At 46.7% G+C, this 15,300-nt stretch overlaps 2 protein-coding genes across 2 annotated transcripts; one reads left to right on the forward strand and one right to left on the reverse strand.

The window, feature by feature from the left end:
- Nucleotides 1–4,333: 4,333 nt before the first annotated feature.
- Nucleotides 4,334–5,769, reverse strand: LOC109736550 (protein trichome birefringence-like 8). Its single transcript, XM_040396304.1, has 3 exons — nt 5,438–5,769; nt 4,944–5,345; nt 4,334–4,847 (listed from the first exon to the last, which is right to left on the reverse strand). The coding sequence occupies exons 1-3, from the start codon at nt 5,767–5,769 to the stop codon at nt 4,334–4,336; spliced, it is 1,248 nt and encodes a 415-aa protein (XP_040252238.1).
- Nucleotides 5,770–9,803: 4,034 nt separating this feature from the next.
- On the forward strand, nt 9,804–14,980 carry LOC109736539 (dual specificity protein phosphatase PHS1-like). Its single transcript, XM_020295756.1, has 10 exons — nt 9,804–9,851; nt 9,942–10,054; nt 10,713–10,935; nt 11,274–11,450; nt 11,530–11,690; nt 11,800–12,805; nt 13,396–13,542; nt 13,620–13,847; nt 13,998–14,155; nt 14,674–14,980. Exons 1-10 carry the CDS (start codon nt 9,804–9,806, stop codon nt 14,978–14,980), a joined length of 2,568 nt encoding a protein of 855 aa, XP_020151345.1.
- Nucleotides 14,981–15,300: the final 320 nt, after the last annotated feature.

A 15,300-nucleotide genomic window follows, 5' to 3' on the forward strand; every position in this document is an offset into this window, starting at 1 on the left:
GTTCTTTAAAAAATCATCATAGTCCATGGAAATAGACATAGGAATTAATCCACTAGGAACATAAAACATAGAGCTAAATTGTGGAATGCTCATCCAAGAGATTGGTAACCTAACCAAACTAGTGGATGCAACTATCATATTGGTTTGTTTCTACGGCCCGTGTGTGGTGTGCACCTTGGTTCCACATGTTTGACCTTATTATTTCTCCAATATATTGATTACACATTTGAGTGTAATAACCAATAGTTTAGTGATTACAAGTATGTTAGTTGAGATCTCCGTCCCTCGGCCCCGGGAGGTCATGATGTTAGCCTGACCTATGGGTTGGCCCTGAGAAGTAGCAAACTATGTTTTTTTTAGAAAAGGAGGAGGACCCCCAGCCTCTGCATTTGGACGATGCATACGGCCACTTTATTAATTATTCTCAAAAAACCTTACAAAGTGATACAACAGTAAGACTAAAGCCACCGTCTATGCAACAACTGTCGCTACACCTATCCAATTGATGAAGGGGCGCTGATAGTCTGGGCCTAATACCAAACAGAAATCGCAGCCAAACCTAAACATCTAAGACCTGAGGTCCCAACCCGGACGCCTGCCGGGTATGAGGCACCTACCAGTCCGGCGCATTTCTCCACCAGGATGCCTGCCGGGTATGAGGCCGCCGCCGCCGCTTGCCACCAATCCATCTTCAGTGTGTACTGCTGCACCACCTTGCCCGGCCGCTCTGCCATCGACGCCACCACGGTGCCTGAGAACGGCACCCTCCTGCGCGAGTCCCTCGCCACACATCGGGCGCCGAGTCTCCACCGCGCCACGCCGCCGAGAAACGCCACCATTAATGTGCAGGGTGAAGCACCGCTCCACCAATTATTCCGCCCTCTGGTCCCTCGACCCCGTGTACACCTCCAAGAATGACACCACAAGAGGAAAACGACACAATAATGCCGCCGTCATCCGATCTACTGATCTAGGGTTTCCCCCGGAGGTAGCAGATAGTGGCCTGGAACTTCTCAACAGCGATGCTTTCAACAAGGGAACGACACCAAAAAGTGCCGCCATCGCCGGCCTCGGCAGCAGCCGCGAGCAGGTCTTCACCCAGATCTGTTCCAATGGCCTCCATCAAGCGTCTTGTGCACGGATCGTCCACCACCGCGGCCGCTGCATCGCCGGTCACGAGACCACAGCCACCGATACAACCTCCGCCATCCGGGGCCGCCGCCCCGGGATCCAACCCTCGCTGGCCGCCAGAGCGAAACCAACGAGCCCCATGCGCCGCGAGAACGCCACCATAGCATCGTCGCGCCGACCGCACACCGCCGCCAGGAGCGCCCGCTGCCACGCCGCCGTGCCCCACGCTAACCCAGCGCCTTCCATCGATCTAGCCGTCCCATGCCAGCCAAACGACAAAGGGGAGAGGCGTCCCGCCGCCGCCCCCGCCAGGCAGGCTTCGCCGGCCGGCGCGCCTGGGCGGTGGCGAGGGGACCGAAGGAAGAGGGGGGACGGGGACCGGCGGCGGCGGGAGGCCTCCCCTGTCGCCCGCGGGAGCGGCAGAGGAGGTCGATCCACTTTTTTCATTCAGCTAAGCCAGTAGCAAACTATGTTTAGAGGAAGCTATTATGAGTACTCTTCTCTCAAGCCAAATTCCGTGTGATGAGGTCTTTGCTGAACGATTGGACATACTTGAAGGCACGCTAAAACATCAGTTCACAGGAAAAACATAGGAAGGCAACGAAAATGCTACTTCGCTTTTGGTAAACCTATATGAAAATATGCCCATTTTAATAGACCAATACATTCGACATTTATACACATTGGTATGAGTACTGAAAGACAAAGACACTAAGAAAATAATTATGTCACTTGTATATGAAAGATCTTGATCCTTAACAAACTATAGAAATAGCTCGCACCTTTTCTCCCTTTTTGAGAAATAAAATACACTGCAGATTGTTGAGGACAGAAAATGGACAGTTTGTTTGCTAATCACAAAACAAATAGCTCCACCAGATGGCATGACCGCCCAGCAGCTTTACGTTGTTACAATAATATATGACCCTTTTCCAGAAAAAAAAAGGAAACCGTAAGGTTTTGGAACTGATAAAGATTACAGTTACTGACTTATGCTTCAACTCTCAAATCTCTTTTTTTTTGCTGGTACAACTCTCAAATCTCTGACCCTCTTTCTCTTTAGAGCATTTCTAGCCGATCCCCTAAAAATAGCGGAGGATCCGGTGGAGTAAACTCTTAGTGGAGTATTTTTACTCCACTAAGATTTCGCCGGACCTAGCCGATCCCCTAAATTTAACGGAGTAAACATAAATTTGCATAAATTTAACATAGATTCAACCTAGTTTCAATCAAAATTTGCATACATTTAAACATAAATTCCAACATAGCTTCAACCTAGCCTTGACAACCAAATTTTTTATATAAATTTAAACTTAAACCTAATCTAAACTTAAACCTAAAATAAACTTAAATTCGGCCATGGAAGAGGTCGAACCAATTTTGCCTCGACATGCCACCAGCCATTGGGTTCGGGCCAGTATCATCGTCGTCATTGTCTGGGGAGATGTGCCACCATTCCTCGGCGTCAAAATCCTCGTCCTGGCCCTCGTGGTCGCCGCCTTGCACCTCGTCGCCGGAGATGACGATGACCTCCCCGCCATTGTCCGCGAATATCAGCCGCTCCACCTCCACGAGATCGAAGTGTTGGCGGCGGAGGTCCGCCATGTATGCCTCATCGGCAGCCTCCGCCGCGAGGCGCTCCTTTGCCTCTCGGTCCTCCCGAGCCATCGCTGCACTCGCCACACCCAGCGCCGGCGGGACGAGGTGGACAGGCGCCGTCCCAAATGGGAAGTTGAGCCTCGCGGCAGAGCCATGGAACCGGACTTGCCACTGGTCATATTCGAGCGGCGCGAGCTCCGCCGTGTGGAACGACCTGATCCACTTCTTCGTGTGGGTCTCCCGATTGATGATTTCCGCCACCCATGTCGCCCACGCGCGCTGGCGGACACCAAGGTATTTCCTCTGCGGCTCCTGCTGCGGAGGGAGGTCCGTGAAGTCGGCGAAGCGGGCGGGGGGGGGGGGGGGGGGGGGGGGGGCACATCGGCCGTGCGGCGGCGGCTCGAGGATGTGCCGCTTGAAGCAGAACCGCGGGCGCGGATCAAAGCTGCTGATGGGCGGCGGGGACCTCCGACCACCGCGTCCGGCCATTGGAGGAGAGGGGGTGGCGGAGAACGGCTGGGGGAGGCACCGGCCGCAGTGGGGGGGTAAAGGAGGCAGAGTGGAAGTGAGATTTTTTTCTTACTCGGCCGCCGAGCGGTGAAGTAAATATAAGGAGAACCGCGACGGATAAGGGTAATTTTTACTCCCCTAAGACCGATTGGGGTCGGCTAGGTCCCTAACCGGTTATTGGGGATCGACTAGAAATGCCCTTACTAAGTTTGTCAATTCAGAATAGCAAAGATAAGTAACCAAAAGCTCATAGCTGGTAAGCCATGACTAATCTTTTAACCTTTTATCGTCCATACCCGCTTCTCAAATTCAACAGCCCGGGCGCCTTTCTGCCTGCTCTTCAGCAGCTTAAGACCCATTTTTTACGGAAGTTTACTTTTATATGGCTCGGAATGAAGGCAAAGACATATAAGTTCACTTAGTAAAATATTCGGTTACTGTAAAACGAAGCTATCTCTGTGTGCATACCAATTTCACCACAAGAAACATAGCCATCGATCTGAGCTATGCTCAGTTCGCGACTTGAACAGGATCAAGCATCCAGGTTTTGTTGCTCGTCTTTGTGTGTATACAAACCCATCGGACGGATGCAACAACTTGAGAGTCCATGGGATCAACGGCTCGGCTTGCCTCACGCCAATTCTGCATGCATGCATGCACGGGGGTGCTCCTCTGACTTTTGTGATACACCGGGGTCTTGCGACGGCGTGGTGTGTTCTTGCCCGCTGGTTGTTGCCTTAGAATTGTTCCTCTTTGCACCTTGTATCCCTTTTTCCGCTTTCTCCATTGATGTATGTTGCTTCCATGTAATCCTGGCCGGTTGATGGTTTTGTTAATTCAAAGCCGGGTTAGGTTTGAGCTCTTCTCGGGCTCGGCCGGCCTTTTCTCTAAAAAAAATACACCGGGGTCCTGCTGCCTACCTATGTGCCAGAGTCGAACACGTTACATACATCTTTATGCTTTTGTGATACACCATGCTCCTGCTCTGTACCCTATCTAAATCTCTGCTAATTCTGCATTTCATGAATTATGCAACGTGGGTGTGAAGTTCGTGTCTGCAGGCATGTAGAATTGGTGCGAGATGAGCTGCTGATTACTTTTTGACCGACCTCATGCCATATCCCGTAGACACGAGGTGCCCGTACATCACCTGGTTCCACGCGTCCGGCACACCTGGCAGGCACCAGTGGCTGCAATCCTCTGGGGCATCCGGCGGCGTCCCGGGCTCTCGGTGTCGCGACGGATGACCGTCCCTTCTCAGCCCTGTCATGTGCGTTATGTTCAAGAACACCACCCTATTGTTCATCTGTTGTCTACTCGTGCGTCGTGCCGTGCTCGAGATCATCGTGTTGATCCATGAATACTCTTGGTCGCTCTCGCCAGTGGTCATCACCAGCGGGTCCTGTTGGTCCGCGCATGAGCCCCCAGTGTCCCACGTTCCGTTGTCGTAGTGTGATGGAGAATAGCTCCTGAAGAAGAGGTAGCCGCTCGTGGAGAGTCGTGGACTTCTTAGCGCCCAATCTTTCACCGTCTGCAGGGATAACCGGAACGCTTCCTTGATGTCCATTGTCATGTTGAACCGATCTCCCACCATGAAATAATTTCCTCTGAAAGTATGGATCAATGCAGCTCTAGTCAATTAATCACGGTCATAGCAATGCAATGCGGTAGCTAGCATCCTGATTAGTTAACTAATCACGTACGATTTGATGGTCTTGTGTTCATTCCACCAGTGACCCGTGTTGAGCACGAGCACATCGGCACCGGCCCAGCGTGTGGCGTGGCGTGGCAGCACGTCGAGCCGGATGGCGCCCCTGGTAATGCTTGCACCTTTGTTGCTTGCCACTGGCAGGATGCGGTCGACCATGACGAGCATCGGCGCGCGGTAGTACTCCACAGAGAGGTTGTAGTCCAGGAAGATCATGGAGAGGTAGCCCTTGTGCCGGCTAAGGGGCTTCCCGGACTGCTCGTATATCCTCGAACCATTCGGCACCGCGCTGGCGAGCATGCACAGCATGGACTCCCACTGGTTACGGCCGATGGAGTCGCCAGCGAACACGATTCGGCCGTTCCGGCTCCTCTCCAACATATCCGTCGCATTAAACCTATTGAATTTGAACGTACTTAGAAAGGTGACAGAGACAAGACAAAATATTTTGCTCTCTAATGAGAGATGTCAATGGCGATGGCTACCTACTTCGGAAGGTGGCAGCTGCCGCGGGGTTGCCAGCGCCATTGCTGGAAGGACGAGTCGTTCCTGCCGTTGCGCTCGCAGCGGAAGCCGGGATCGAGGAACGGGCAGTCTTCCCCGTAGAGCGTCGCGGTAGTGGCGTCCTTCACCCATTTCCCGTCGGAGTAGTCGCAACCACCGGAGGCGTGAGCCGTAATGCCCCCGCCATCATTGTCGATCAGAAGTGGCCGTGGCCGAGCCCGGAAGAATGATTTCTGCGGCTGTGGCACCAGCGTGAGGACGACGGAGAGCACGAAGAGAACCAGCAAGACGGACACCGGAGCGTGTTTAGCTTGCATGGATGGATCTCTGACTAGTACTTGAGTTGTGATGGCGACCATTAACAGGCTGAGAGGAGAATAAGGAGCCGAGAGTGGCGTGGAGTTGCAACAAGAGTGAGGGAGCGAGTGGCTAAATTTAGACATAATGACTGTATGAATGATGAACAAATAGGAACTAGTCGTCTACACATCGGAAGCGCCATTCAGAAGCACTCGTTTTCTTTCCAACAGAAATCAGTGGCACAGACAGTGCAGCTGGAATTCTGCATGTCGAGCCAACAAAAGGTGAAGGGAACTTGAAACAAGTATTTTTTTTTTCTTAGACATTTCAGGATACATGACGCAATCTGTTTCAACCATATGGCTGTAATAATGGGCCAATGTCCCCATTCTATGCTGCGACGAGTGGCAAGAGCCAACAGATGCTACTAAGTGTCCTAAAATCATTCTAGTGAGCGCAACTAAAAACCTGAACTAAACTATAGTGCTCTCTCCTATAGTGCATATAAGATTTTTCCAAAGTGAAACTTTGCACACTTTGACCAAATTTGTACAGAACGATATGAACATTTACAATACTATTAAATATACATCATATGAATATATATTTCATGATAAATCTAACGGTAAAGATTGGGTATTATAAATGTTGATAAATATCTCTATAAACTTAGTCGAATTAACTTTAAACAAATCCTATATGCACTCTAATTTGGCAGCGGGACTATATGCATCAAAAGGGCACCAAGAGTTCGTACAAAGGACCATTTTTTTATATACTAAAAGGTATGACAACATAGAATTTCTCCCAAAATTAAATGACAATGGCAGTTAAGAAACTCCCCCGGACATAACAAAAAGATGCATTCATGCAGAAGCACGGGACTACAAATGTGAAGTTTTCTTTTTTGAAGATTCCATTCATGGTCTACTATCCACCGTAGCAAAGGCCATCAACTAGTCCAGATAAGAAAATACCTACTATTCTATATAGATATGGATACTAGCTAGCAAGCATGGGTCATCAAGGATATGGGAACACCAAGGAACAAAGTCATATTGAATATCTGATAAGTTCTATAGCACAAGAGTTATGTAGATAACCAGCAAAATGGAGGCTAAAAATGCACGACACACTATTAAAATTTAGCGTAAGCAAAATAGTTTCAATGATATACATTACTAATGTGTAATAAATAACTAATAATGACCATTTAGCAATATTGTTATGTGGTTAACTATGCTATCTACATAACAAGAAAAAGTTATACTCATGGAGACTATAGTATGATAAAATAGGTTATCAAAATATAACAGTTTACTACATAAGTTTGCGCCATGTATACCATATAGAACACAAACCTTCCATCATCATTCCGATGCAAATGAAAGGACGCTTGAGAAAGGGTTTCAGCACCATATCAAAAGTGAAAGTAGAAAAGTAAAATTAAATAAACGAAGAAACAAAGTTCCAATTCTGGAGCTACTAATCATGGGAGCCTAAACATACTTGCATCATCTTCTTTGCGTTTGAATGCTAATTTTTGTTTCACACTCTTCAGTTAGGACATTAGTTTTAGGCAAATTTTAGCATACTCCCTCTTACCCCTTCTTTTTACATGTGAGGTAAGAAGGCAAGAGTTAATCAGACCGCTAATCAATGAGATCAACGACTCAGGTCTATTTTATACTCTTACCTCTCATGTGAAATGGGAAGGTAAGAAAAATCAACACCCTAGGAAACGATCAAGTGTTGGGACCTTAGAATATCTGAGGTTTTATACGAACAGCAGCAACTGAATATTGAGTGTAACACTTAGTAATAAAATCTAAATGAGAAAACAAAAAATTGCCGAATAAGTGGTGGATTACTCTAAATGAATTCAATGCCCGCATGGTGATTTCTCATGAGCCACCAAAGAACCAACCTGGGAAATAAAACAATGACAAATTAGTTGCTTCCTCTTAGTTTAATTAGTGGAGTACCCCACTGCACATCCCTGGGCTCCAGCATTTTTCCTCTCCCTCATGAGTCATTCCAAAGTGAAGCATGAAAAGAAGGACCCCCCCCCCCTACCCCTCTGTGTTGCACCCGTGGGCGACTGGATGGTAACCCTAGCCGCCCCTTTCAACCACCATCTCCCATCCTCCTCCCCTCCTCACCAACGCCTCAGCATGCTAACAGGCGAAGCCCAGCCAGCGGTGGCGGCCGCGGGGCTTCCCCTCTTCCCCTGATCTGGGTGCTCGGCGCGGGCTGTGGCAGCCGGGCGGCAGCGCGACGGGGCTTTGGCTCGAGTTGGCGGCGGTGGCTGCCATCTGGAGCGGCGTGAAGGGCGGTGGTCGGCGGCGAGGTGCGCCGTGCTGGTCCCGCGCGGTCAGATCCTGGCTGTGTGGGCGGCTCTGTTGTGTGGTCTGGGCGCGGTGCAACGGCCCCAGACCGGGTGTGGCAAGCTGTTGGTGGTGCATGCTGCCGCTTCGGCCTTGCGGTTAGCGGGGCTGACGCGATGTGGCGGCGGAGGCCCTTGGGGCCGATGCGTGGGGTAGGCTGCGGTGACCTGGGATCCTTTTGGTCGCCTGCGGTCCATGATAGTCGGCGGATCGTTTCACGGCGGCGACTGGGTGCGCTCCGGTGTCGGCTCGTCCATGAGCGGCCCTTGGTCTCCTATCCATTCCCATGCAATGGTTGTATAAGGGCACCGAAGGGCTGAATTTTTCCTAGATCTGGCCACCATTGAGGGATGCTCTGCTCTGCCGCCAGGGGTGGCCACAGAGCCGTCCTTGTCTCCCTTCTGGTGGCACGTGGTGTGCCACCAGGGAGCTCGCCTTTGTCTAGATGGGGCAAGGCGGGGCGGTGTAGGCTAGTTCTAGTCGGCGTGGACTTGGGGATGTTCAGGGTTGGGGAAGGAGGGACCTTCCCGCCCGTCTCTTTTGTTGTCTCGGCTACGTGCCCCGGTCAGAGATGGAGTTGGTGCCATGGACGCCAGGGTGGTGGCCTTGGTGCACGGGGGCGGAGCCCGCGACTCATGCGCTGTCTGGTGACCATGGCCGTGTGGGCGGCATGGTGACTAGGGTGTGTCATTCGATGGTGGTGGTGCGGTTGCCGGTAGCTCTATTGGTGACAGTGAGTGTTTGCCGAGGTGAAAACCCACTCTGACTTGTCAGACCGGCGGCGACAGCGTTATGGTGTCGTCCCCTTCTTGAAGGCATCATCGCGGGTGCTCATTGTTCGTTGTGGTGCTCCCGGGAAAACCTGATCCTTGGATTGAGCGATGGCGGCGCTCCGGTGTCGCTCCCTTCATGAAGGCGCCGCCTTGGAGCCCATGGTTTCATCATGCTCTGCTTCATTTCATTGCAGTGGTCTGTCCATGAATGAGGGCCTCAACGACTCCTTATTGATGCTTTGTTGTTGGTTTGGAGTCCTTTGGGGTTGTGTTGCTGTTTTCAACATCTTTGTATCCTGCCCTGAGTGTGTGCGCTGTGGTGGCGTGTGTTTGTATCGGTGCGTCTGTATTGGCTTGGTGCTGGTTGCTTTATATATAAAGTGGGGGAAACCCTTTTTCGGTAAAGGAAAGCATGAAGAAAATTTAAAACATTACCTGCCATCTAATTACTTATCCCCAAGTCTGGATCCATAACAGAGAAGAGGGAGGAGGGTTGCGTATTTCCGGTAAGAAGATGCAAGCGGACGAGGCGGGGGTGAAAAAACACCTCATTCAGCATGTTGTCCTTGACTTACTTGGGTATCATTGAAGACATCATCCGAGAGGGAGAATAAAATGGCAATGCGCATGCATGCCCTCTTGGCAAATAGCATGGATGGCTTGCATGCGCCTTCACATGGATGGCCGAAAAGAATTGAGACAACATGGATGGCCTGCATGCGCGTTCACTCGTGCGGAAGTTCTCTTGGAGAATAGCATTTTTGCCCTTCTTCCCCACCCCTTGCCTTTGATTGGTCATAAACTTCACCAATCCGCGACCCGGCTAAACTTGATGATATTATCTGAAGAACTTGATTTTCACTTGCCATTTGTCCACATTTTCATGTACAGATGGAAGAGGGAATAGAATCGAAATCCTTCTCCCGCACATCCTCCTCCGTAAGTGCGTCGCCCCAACCAAAAAATATTTCTTTGGTTCCGGGCCCTGTTCTTGGCGGGAAAGAGCCAGATTGATCTGATTTATTGCAGAGTGGATTCGAGGAATGGGTAGCGTCAATGAGGAAGCGCACCGGGAGGATGTCCTCATTATCCCAGTCGCCACAACCGAAGTCGGGCATTTTGGCTATCGAATCCTCAATCAGGTAGGAGAATTAGTTATGTCGCTCGTGGGATATATTACTTAATTGGAGTATGTACCATGTCTGATCCATAATTCGTAAGGATCTTAGTTTTTTGTGATTCCTGTTGAGATATGAATCAGGTAACGTAATTAATTGGCTTATTTTTGTGTGATATGCTTGGTTACATTATTATTATTTGTGAGTGGTTTGGTTCCGAGCTGCCTATCCCCTGAGACTATGCTTCCGCTGTTATCTTTGATCAACGTGACATGCTTTCAAGAGGTTCTTTTTGTTATATGAAACATGCGATGTGATGTGATGGTCATTCTCTGTCTACAAGTGTGTATCACTATCACTCTGAACTTGGTCCGTGTGTTACCGCTATTGCCCAACCATGTTATGTTCGGCCTCCTATTAGCTGAAAGATGCACGGGCTTCCTTGGTAATCTTGAGAATTGATAAAAACTATAAATGTAGTGAACGCCCTATCTATGTTGAAACACTCGCCAAAAATCAAATGAACAATCATGTAAAAGTAGCGTAGACATACCTGACCAGATGGTTACTCTAATTTTATTCATATGGTTAAAACAATATAGAGCAAGGGCATGAATTTGCTCCTTTCATGGGATAAGTTTCTCAACCAAGTTATTAATGTTGTATATTTTCTATATTGCAGTCCAGATGTGCTAGAAATCGTAGACTCTGGTAGCGATGTAATCGACTCCGGCCCATGTGATTATTTGCCAAAAACAAGCCTCTGGGAAAGGCTTGGGAGTGTTTCTATGATGGACATAGAGTCAAGTAACTTCTGTTGGACCTCTCTTTCTTCATTGCACCATACGAAACATACTACTGCAAGTTCGGAACCCACCGAGGATGATATTAACAGAAGTTTTGAGGTTGGTATTTTCCTTTTTACTTATCCATCTTCCTGTAAATTGTCTTCCCTGTTATTGGTAAGATTCTAACTGGTAAACTTGATTATTATCCTAGATATATCACTTCTCTCATCAAATTTCATCTCAGTGGTCATCGAGTCAAGATTTGTTACTTTCTTTTTCTGCCTACCACAATGTACTGATACAGTAAGCATCATGCGAACTGTGCTAAAGCTCACAACACCTCCGCAAAAAGCTAACATCAATATCTCTCACAAGGATTCCGCTTCATACTGGAAAATATAGTTTATTAGCCATGGCTCTAGTTTCCTTCTAATAGCTTGTACCATTCTGCACAGGTGACTGTAAATTCTGGAGGAGTTGTATTCATTGCATTATTCAAAACATCTAAAAATGGTGAAGTTCCTTCCAAGGAAGCTGCAGCAGTCATTAAAATAGCACCATCAAGGATGGCCACACAGTCAGAACGGTTTGGATATGAACTGGCTAAATGGCTTGGCGTAAGGACCCCTCAAGTAAGTACTCACTTTCTTGTAGTAGGCATTCATGCTAACCACATAATTATTATAGTGTGAACTCTCTTGACCAATGCAGGGCAGAGTGATTCATAGCTCCTCATGTGAATGGCAACAAATAAAGGATGCAGTAGAGAATGCTCGACATGAAGCAATAGCTGTTGGTGATGAACTTCAGGAGATGATTTGCACTGAGATGCTAGAAGCTCTCGAACTAAGCCGATGTCTATTCCTGATGAAGTATTAACTCCAAGTTACCAGTAATGTGCCTGACAATATGGTACATAGTTCTTTTCAAAAAAATATGGTACATAGTTAACATGAAAGAAATTCCAATGTTGTTTTGCAGTTATGTACATGGATCCCCTCTACTAGAGAGCACAACACCATTTGATTCCCCGGAGTTTGCTGAAAAAACTGCCGAAGCTTTAGGTAGGATCTTGATCCTGGACCTCATTCTGAGAAATGAGGACAGGCTGCGGTGTCGGCCCCTTGGTTGGCGTGGAAACTATGCAAATTTACTTGTTGCCTACAAAGAAGCTTATGCAAACCTTGATTCATTGGATGATATTCATGATTCTGCCATCATCCGCTACAAGCCAGAGATAATCAAAAGCCCTAAAAAACAGAAGCAGAGAAGATCCGTTTCAATAAGCGGCAGTGTAGGCTCGGATATCTCAGAGCTTTTGGAAGACTCTTATGATCAAATTGAGCCTGAGATTTCTAGCTTTCATATTGTAGCCATTGATTCGGGTGTACCACGAAGACCACCCGCCAGTAAACGAACGAAAGATCAAGAGAGCTATCCAAGACTGGTGGAACTAACACTAAATAACCTGGACTATTCTTCGAACCTCTTATTTGAGGTGTCCATTGGAAAACTTGGTACCCCTGGACCCGAAGAATATGACATGTCATCCGATTATAGCTATCATTCTCCTCTGTCTGAGAGTGATATGGTAGCAATAGTTAATTCCTTCCGAGGAGGTTTTCGTAGTGCTCTGAGGGACCTTCAACGGTTCCACATTTTCCTGCTCACACTTTATCAGAAGCTAGATGCTCTATTGAAAATTTTCTTTAATCTTATGTATAAAGGTTCAAATGAATCTGACAAGGAAGATGCAGGTCATTCTGATTCACCATTGTGTCGTGTAGAGGCACATACAGATCTGAGTGATTCCGAAGTTCCACGACATATGCGTAGGCCTTCCCGTACCTTATCCCGTGATAGTTTTGACATGTCATCTCCTATTTGTCGAGAGAGCTTTATGATGAAGAATTGGAAAGCAAATGGCGATGCATCCCGTGGTCTACGATTGACGATGAAGCTCAGGGAATTTAACAAGTATGCCAAGGTTAACTTCTTTGAAGTGCTCATGGAAAACTTATTGATTTTTAACAGACTATACACGACAATCTGGTTGGTATCTACTCCCTCCGTAAACTAATATAAGAGCGTTTAGATTACTAAAGTAGTGATCTAAACGCTCTTATATTAGTTTACAGAGGGAGTATTTGTTTTGCATTATTTGAATGCTCGGCTGAAATGATATAATATACCATAAGGTTAGCAAATTAGTTGTACAAAACCAAATAACCATCTATAAAGGATTCACACACTAGATAAAGATAATAACAATAAATATCATAGGTTTGTATCTCGATAACTATTTCTCTGTGTGAATGCTTTGATGGTGTGTTATCTCCATCATTTATAAATAGACACCTTGCTTTCTCACCCAACCTAAGGTTTGAGGCCTGTCCTTCCGGCTCCAGAGGCAAAGCTACCATACCCCTTCCGCACGTCGGTGCCCATTGCCTAGTCCTCGACTTGATCGTGTCGAGGAGGCGAGCTAGGATGAGTTGCATTGTCAAAGATGATTGTGTTGTGATGCTTATAGATGCACCATTGCCCGGTTGTATTCACGCAATACTATGTTTGCAGGTAGACAGTGAATTAAACAAAGAAATAGAACAATGGAATGACATGCTCAGGACTGATGTTGTAAAATTGTGTCATGACAACAATTTTAACACAGGCTTCTTTGAAGGGATAGATAATAGTGTTGCCGTTGATGCTTATGAGTTGAAGGTGATCCTATTCTACCTAGCCTGTTTGGCGACAAACTATCTATTGGAGCAACTAAGCATATGAATTTCTGTTTTCAGGTCCGTCTTGAGCACCTTCTTGAGAGGATATCACTGATTTCTGATGCTGCAAGTACAGAACGTCCTTCTCAGATCACATATCACATGTATATTGGTGGTGCTCTAGCTGCTCGGTCGACATACACACTTCGACACCTTGGCATCACCCATGTATTGTGCTTGTGTGCGAATGAAATTGGACAGTCGGAATCTCAGAAGCCTTGCCTTTTTGACTATCGAAACTTCTCAGTAAGTACATATGACAATTTTGTGAACAAACTTTGGAAGATCATTTACATGCAACAAATGGCTGAACTCTCCACTTTAGAGCTTTCTCAGCCATAATAAGGAACTAATTTTCTTGCTTTCCTTGCGACACTTTGTGTTTCTTTTCTACAGATAAATGATGATGAAAATGCGGAAATCACCGATGTCTTCCAAGATGCATGTGATTTCATTGATTTTGTTGAGCACCTACGCGGCAAAGTTCTAGTGCATTGTTTTGAAGGAAAAAGTCGAAGTGCAACTGTTGTTCTTGCTTACCTGATGCTTAGAAAGTAAGACTGCATAATAAATGTTTTTGTTTCCAGTTACCAACGAGAGATTAGACTACCCATAGTGGGGAATAACTTAGACTAGTAACATGCATATCTTGCTAGTCTATGTTACTACCTCTATAGTGGGGAGTAACATATGTGTGATGTCATACACACCTCATTTATTAGGTTATAGACTCATCTTGTCTTGATATGCGTGATGTTACCCATAGTATGAGTAACTAGCTATGCTACTCAATTCATCTCCCTCCTCATTAAATCATTCCACATAAGCAAATTTGCTGAGTTGGACTCTATGTTACTGCTGAAGTTACTCCCACTATGGACAGTCTTATATATCAATATCCGATTAAGAAACTGATGAAAACCATCAATGACCAAATTATGCTTAACATAATCAATACAAGCTTTGCTCGGGATACGAATATGTGTGAAACCTCATAAGAATGATAGTGCCTCAAATTTCAGTTTACTACTTTGTTTGTTTCATTGACTTGATTTGTTTCATGTTTGTTTAGAAATTGTACTCTTCTAGAAGCATGGAACATGCTGAAGAAGGTGCACCGACGTGCGCACCCCAATGACGGATTTGCTAAAGTCTTGCTGGATCTTGAAAAGAAGCTGCACGGTAGAACCTCCATGGAGTGGCAGCACAAGAGGCCTGCAATGAAAGTATGCCCCATTTGTGGTAAGAATGCTGGCCTCAGCAGTAGCTCACTCAAGCTACACCTACAGAAGGTGCACCGAAAGATATCGTCGGGAAGCGTAGACTCAGCAATGACCTTGGAGATACAAAAGGCGATAGAGGCATTGAAGACAGGGTGAAGTCGCTAGCCCCAATGGAGAAGAAGGGTTTGCATGGGTTTTCTCATAGCAAACTACACATTATACATACATCTATACCCAAACTTTTGACTCATGTACCACACATCTAGAAAACTCTTGTTGTACATTATAGTGAGATCAAGTTTCTGATTGTTATTATTGATGTATAACACTTGTTCAAATAGCATGAGTTTTTCCTCGGAAAACTGCAAGAGCTTAATCTTTTTTAATGAAGTAGCAACTTCAACAATTTTAGCCATATTTTCTAGAAATTTTGAAACTTGTTCGGGATATCCTTCATATTATTTAGAATTACCATA

The sequence above is a fragment of the Aegilops tauschii genome, chromosome 7 (genome assembly GCF_002575655.3).
Source record: "Aegilops tauschii subsp. strangulata cultivar AL8/78 chromosome 7, Aet v6.0, whole genome shotgun sequence".
NCBI lineage: Eukaryota > Viridiplantae > Streptophyta > Magnoliopsida > Poales > Poaceae > Aegilops > Aegilops tauschii.

Coding starts and splice junctions, on each gene's coding strand:
- LOC109736550 (XM_040396304.1), bottom strand. CDS start 5,769: ATGCAAGCTAAACACGCTCCGGTGTCCGTCTTGCTGGTTCTCTTCGTG. Junction 5,346..5,437: donor GGCAGCTGCCACCTTCCGAA/GTAGGTAGCCAT, acceptor CAAATTCAATAG/GTTTAATGCGACGGATATGT. Junction 4,848..4,943: donor GAACACAAGACCATCAAATC/GTACGTGATTAG, acceptor CCATACTTTCAG/AGGAAATTATTTCATGGTGG.
- LOC109736539 (XM_020295756.1), top strand. CDS start 9,804: ATGGAAGAGGGAATAGAATCGAAATCCTTCTCCCGCACATCCTCCTCC. Junction 11,451..11,529: donor TTGGCGTAAGGACCCCTCAA/GTAAGTACTCAC, acceptor TGACCAATGCAG/GGCAGAGTGATTCATAGCTC. Junction 13,543..13,619: donor TTGATGCTTATGAGTTGAAG/GTGATCCTATTC, acceptor TTCTGTTTTCAG/GTCCGTCTTGAGCACCTTCT.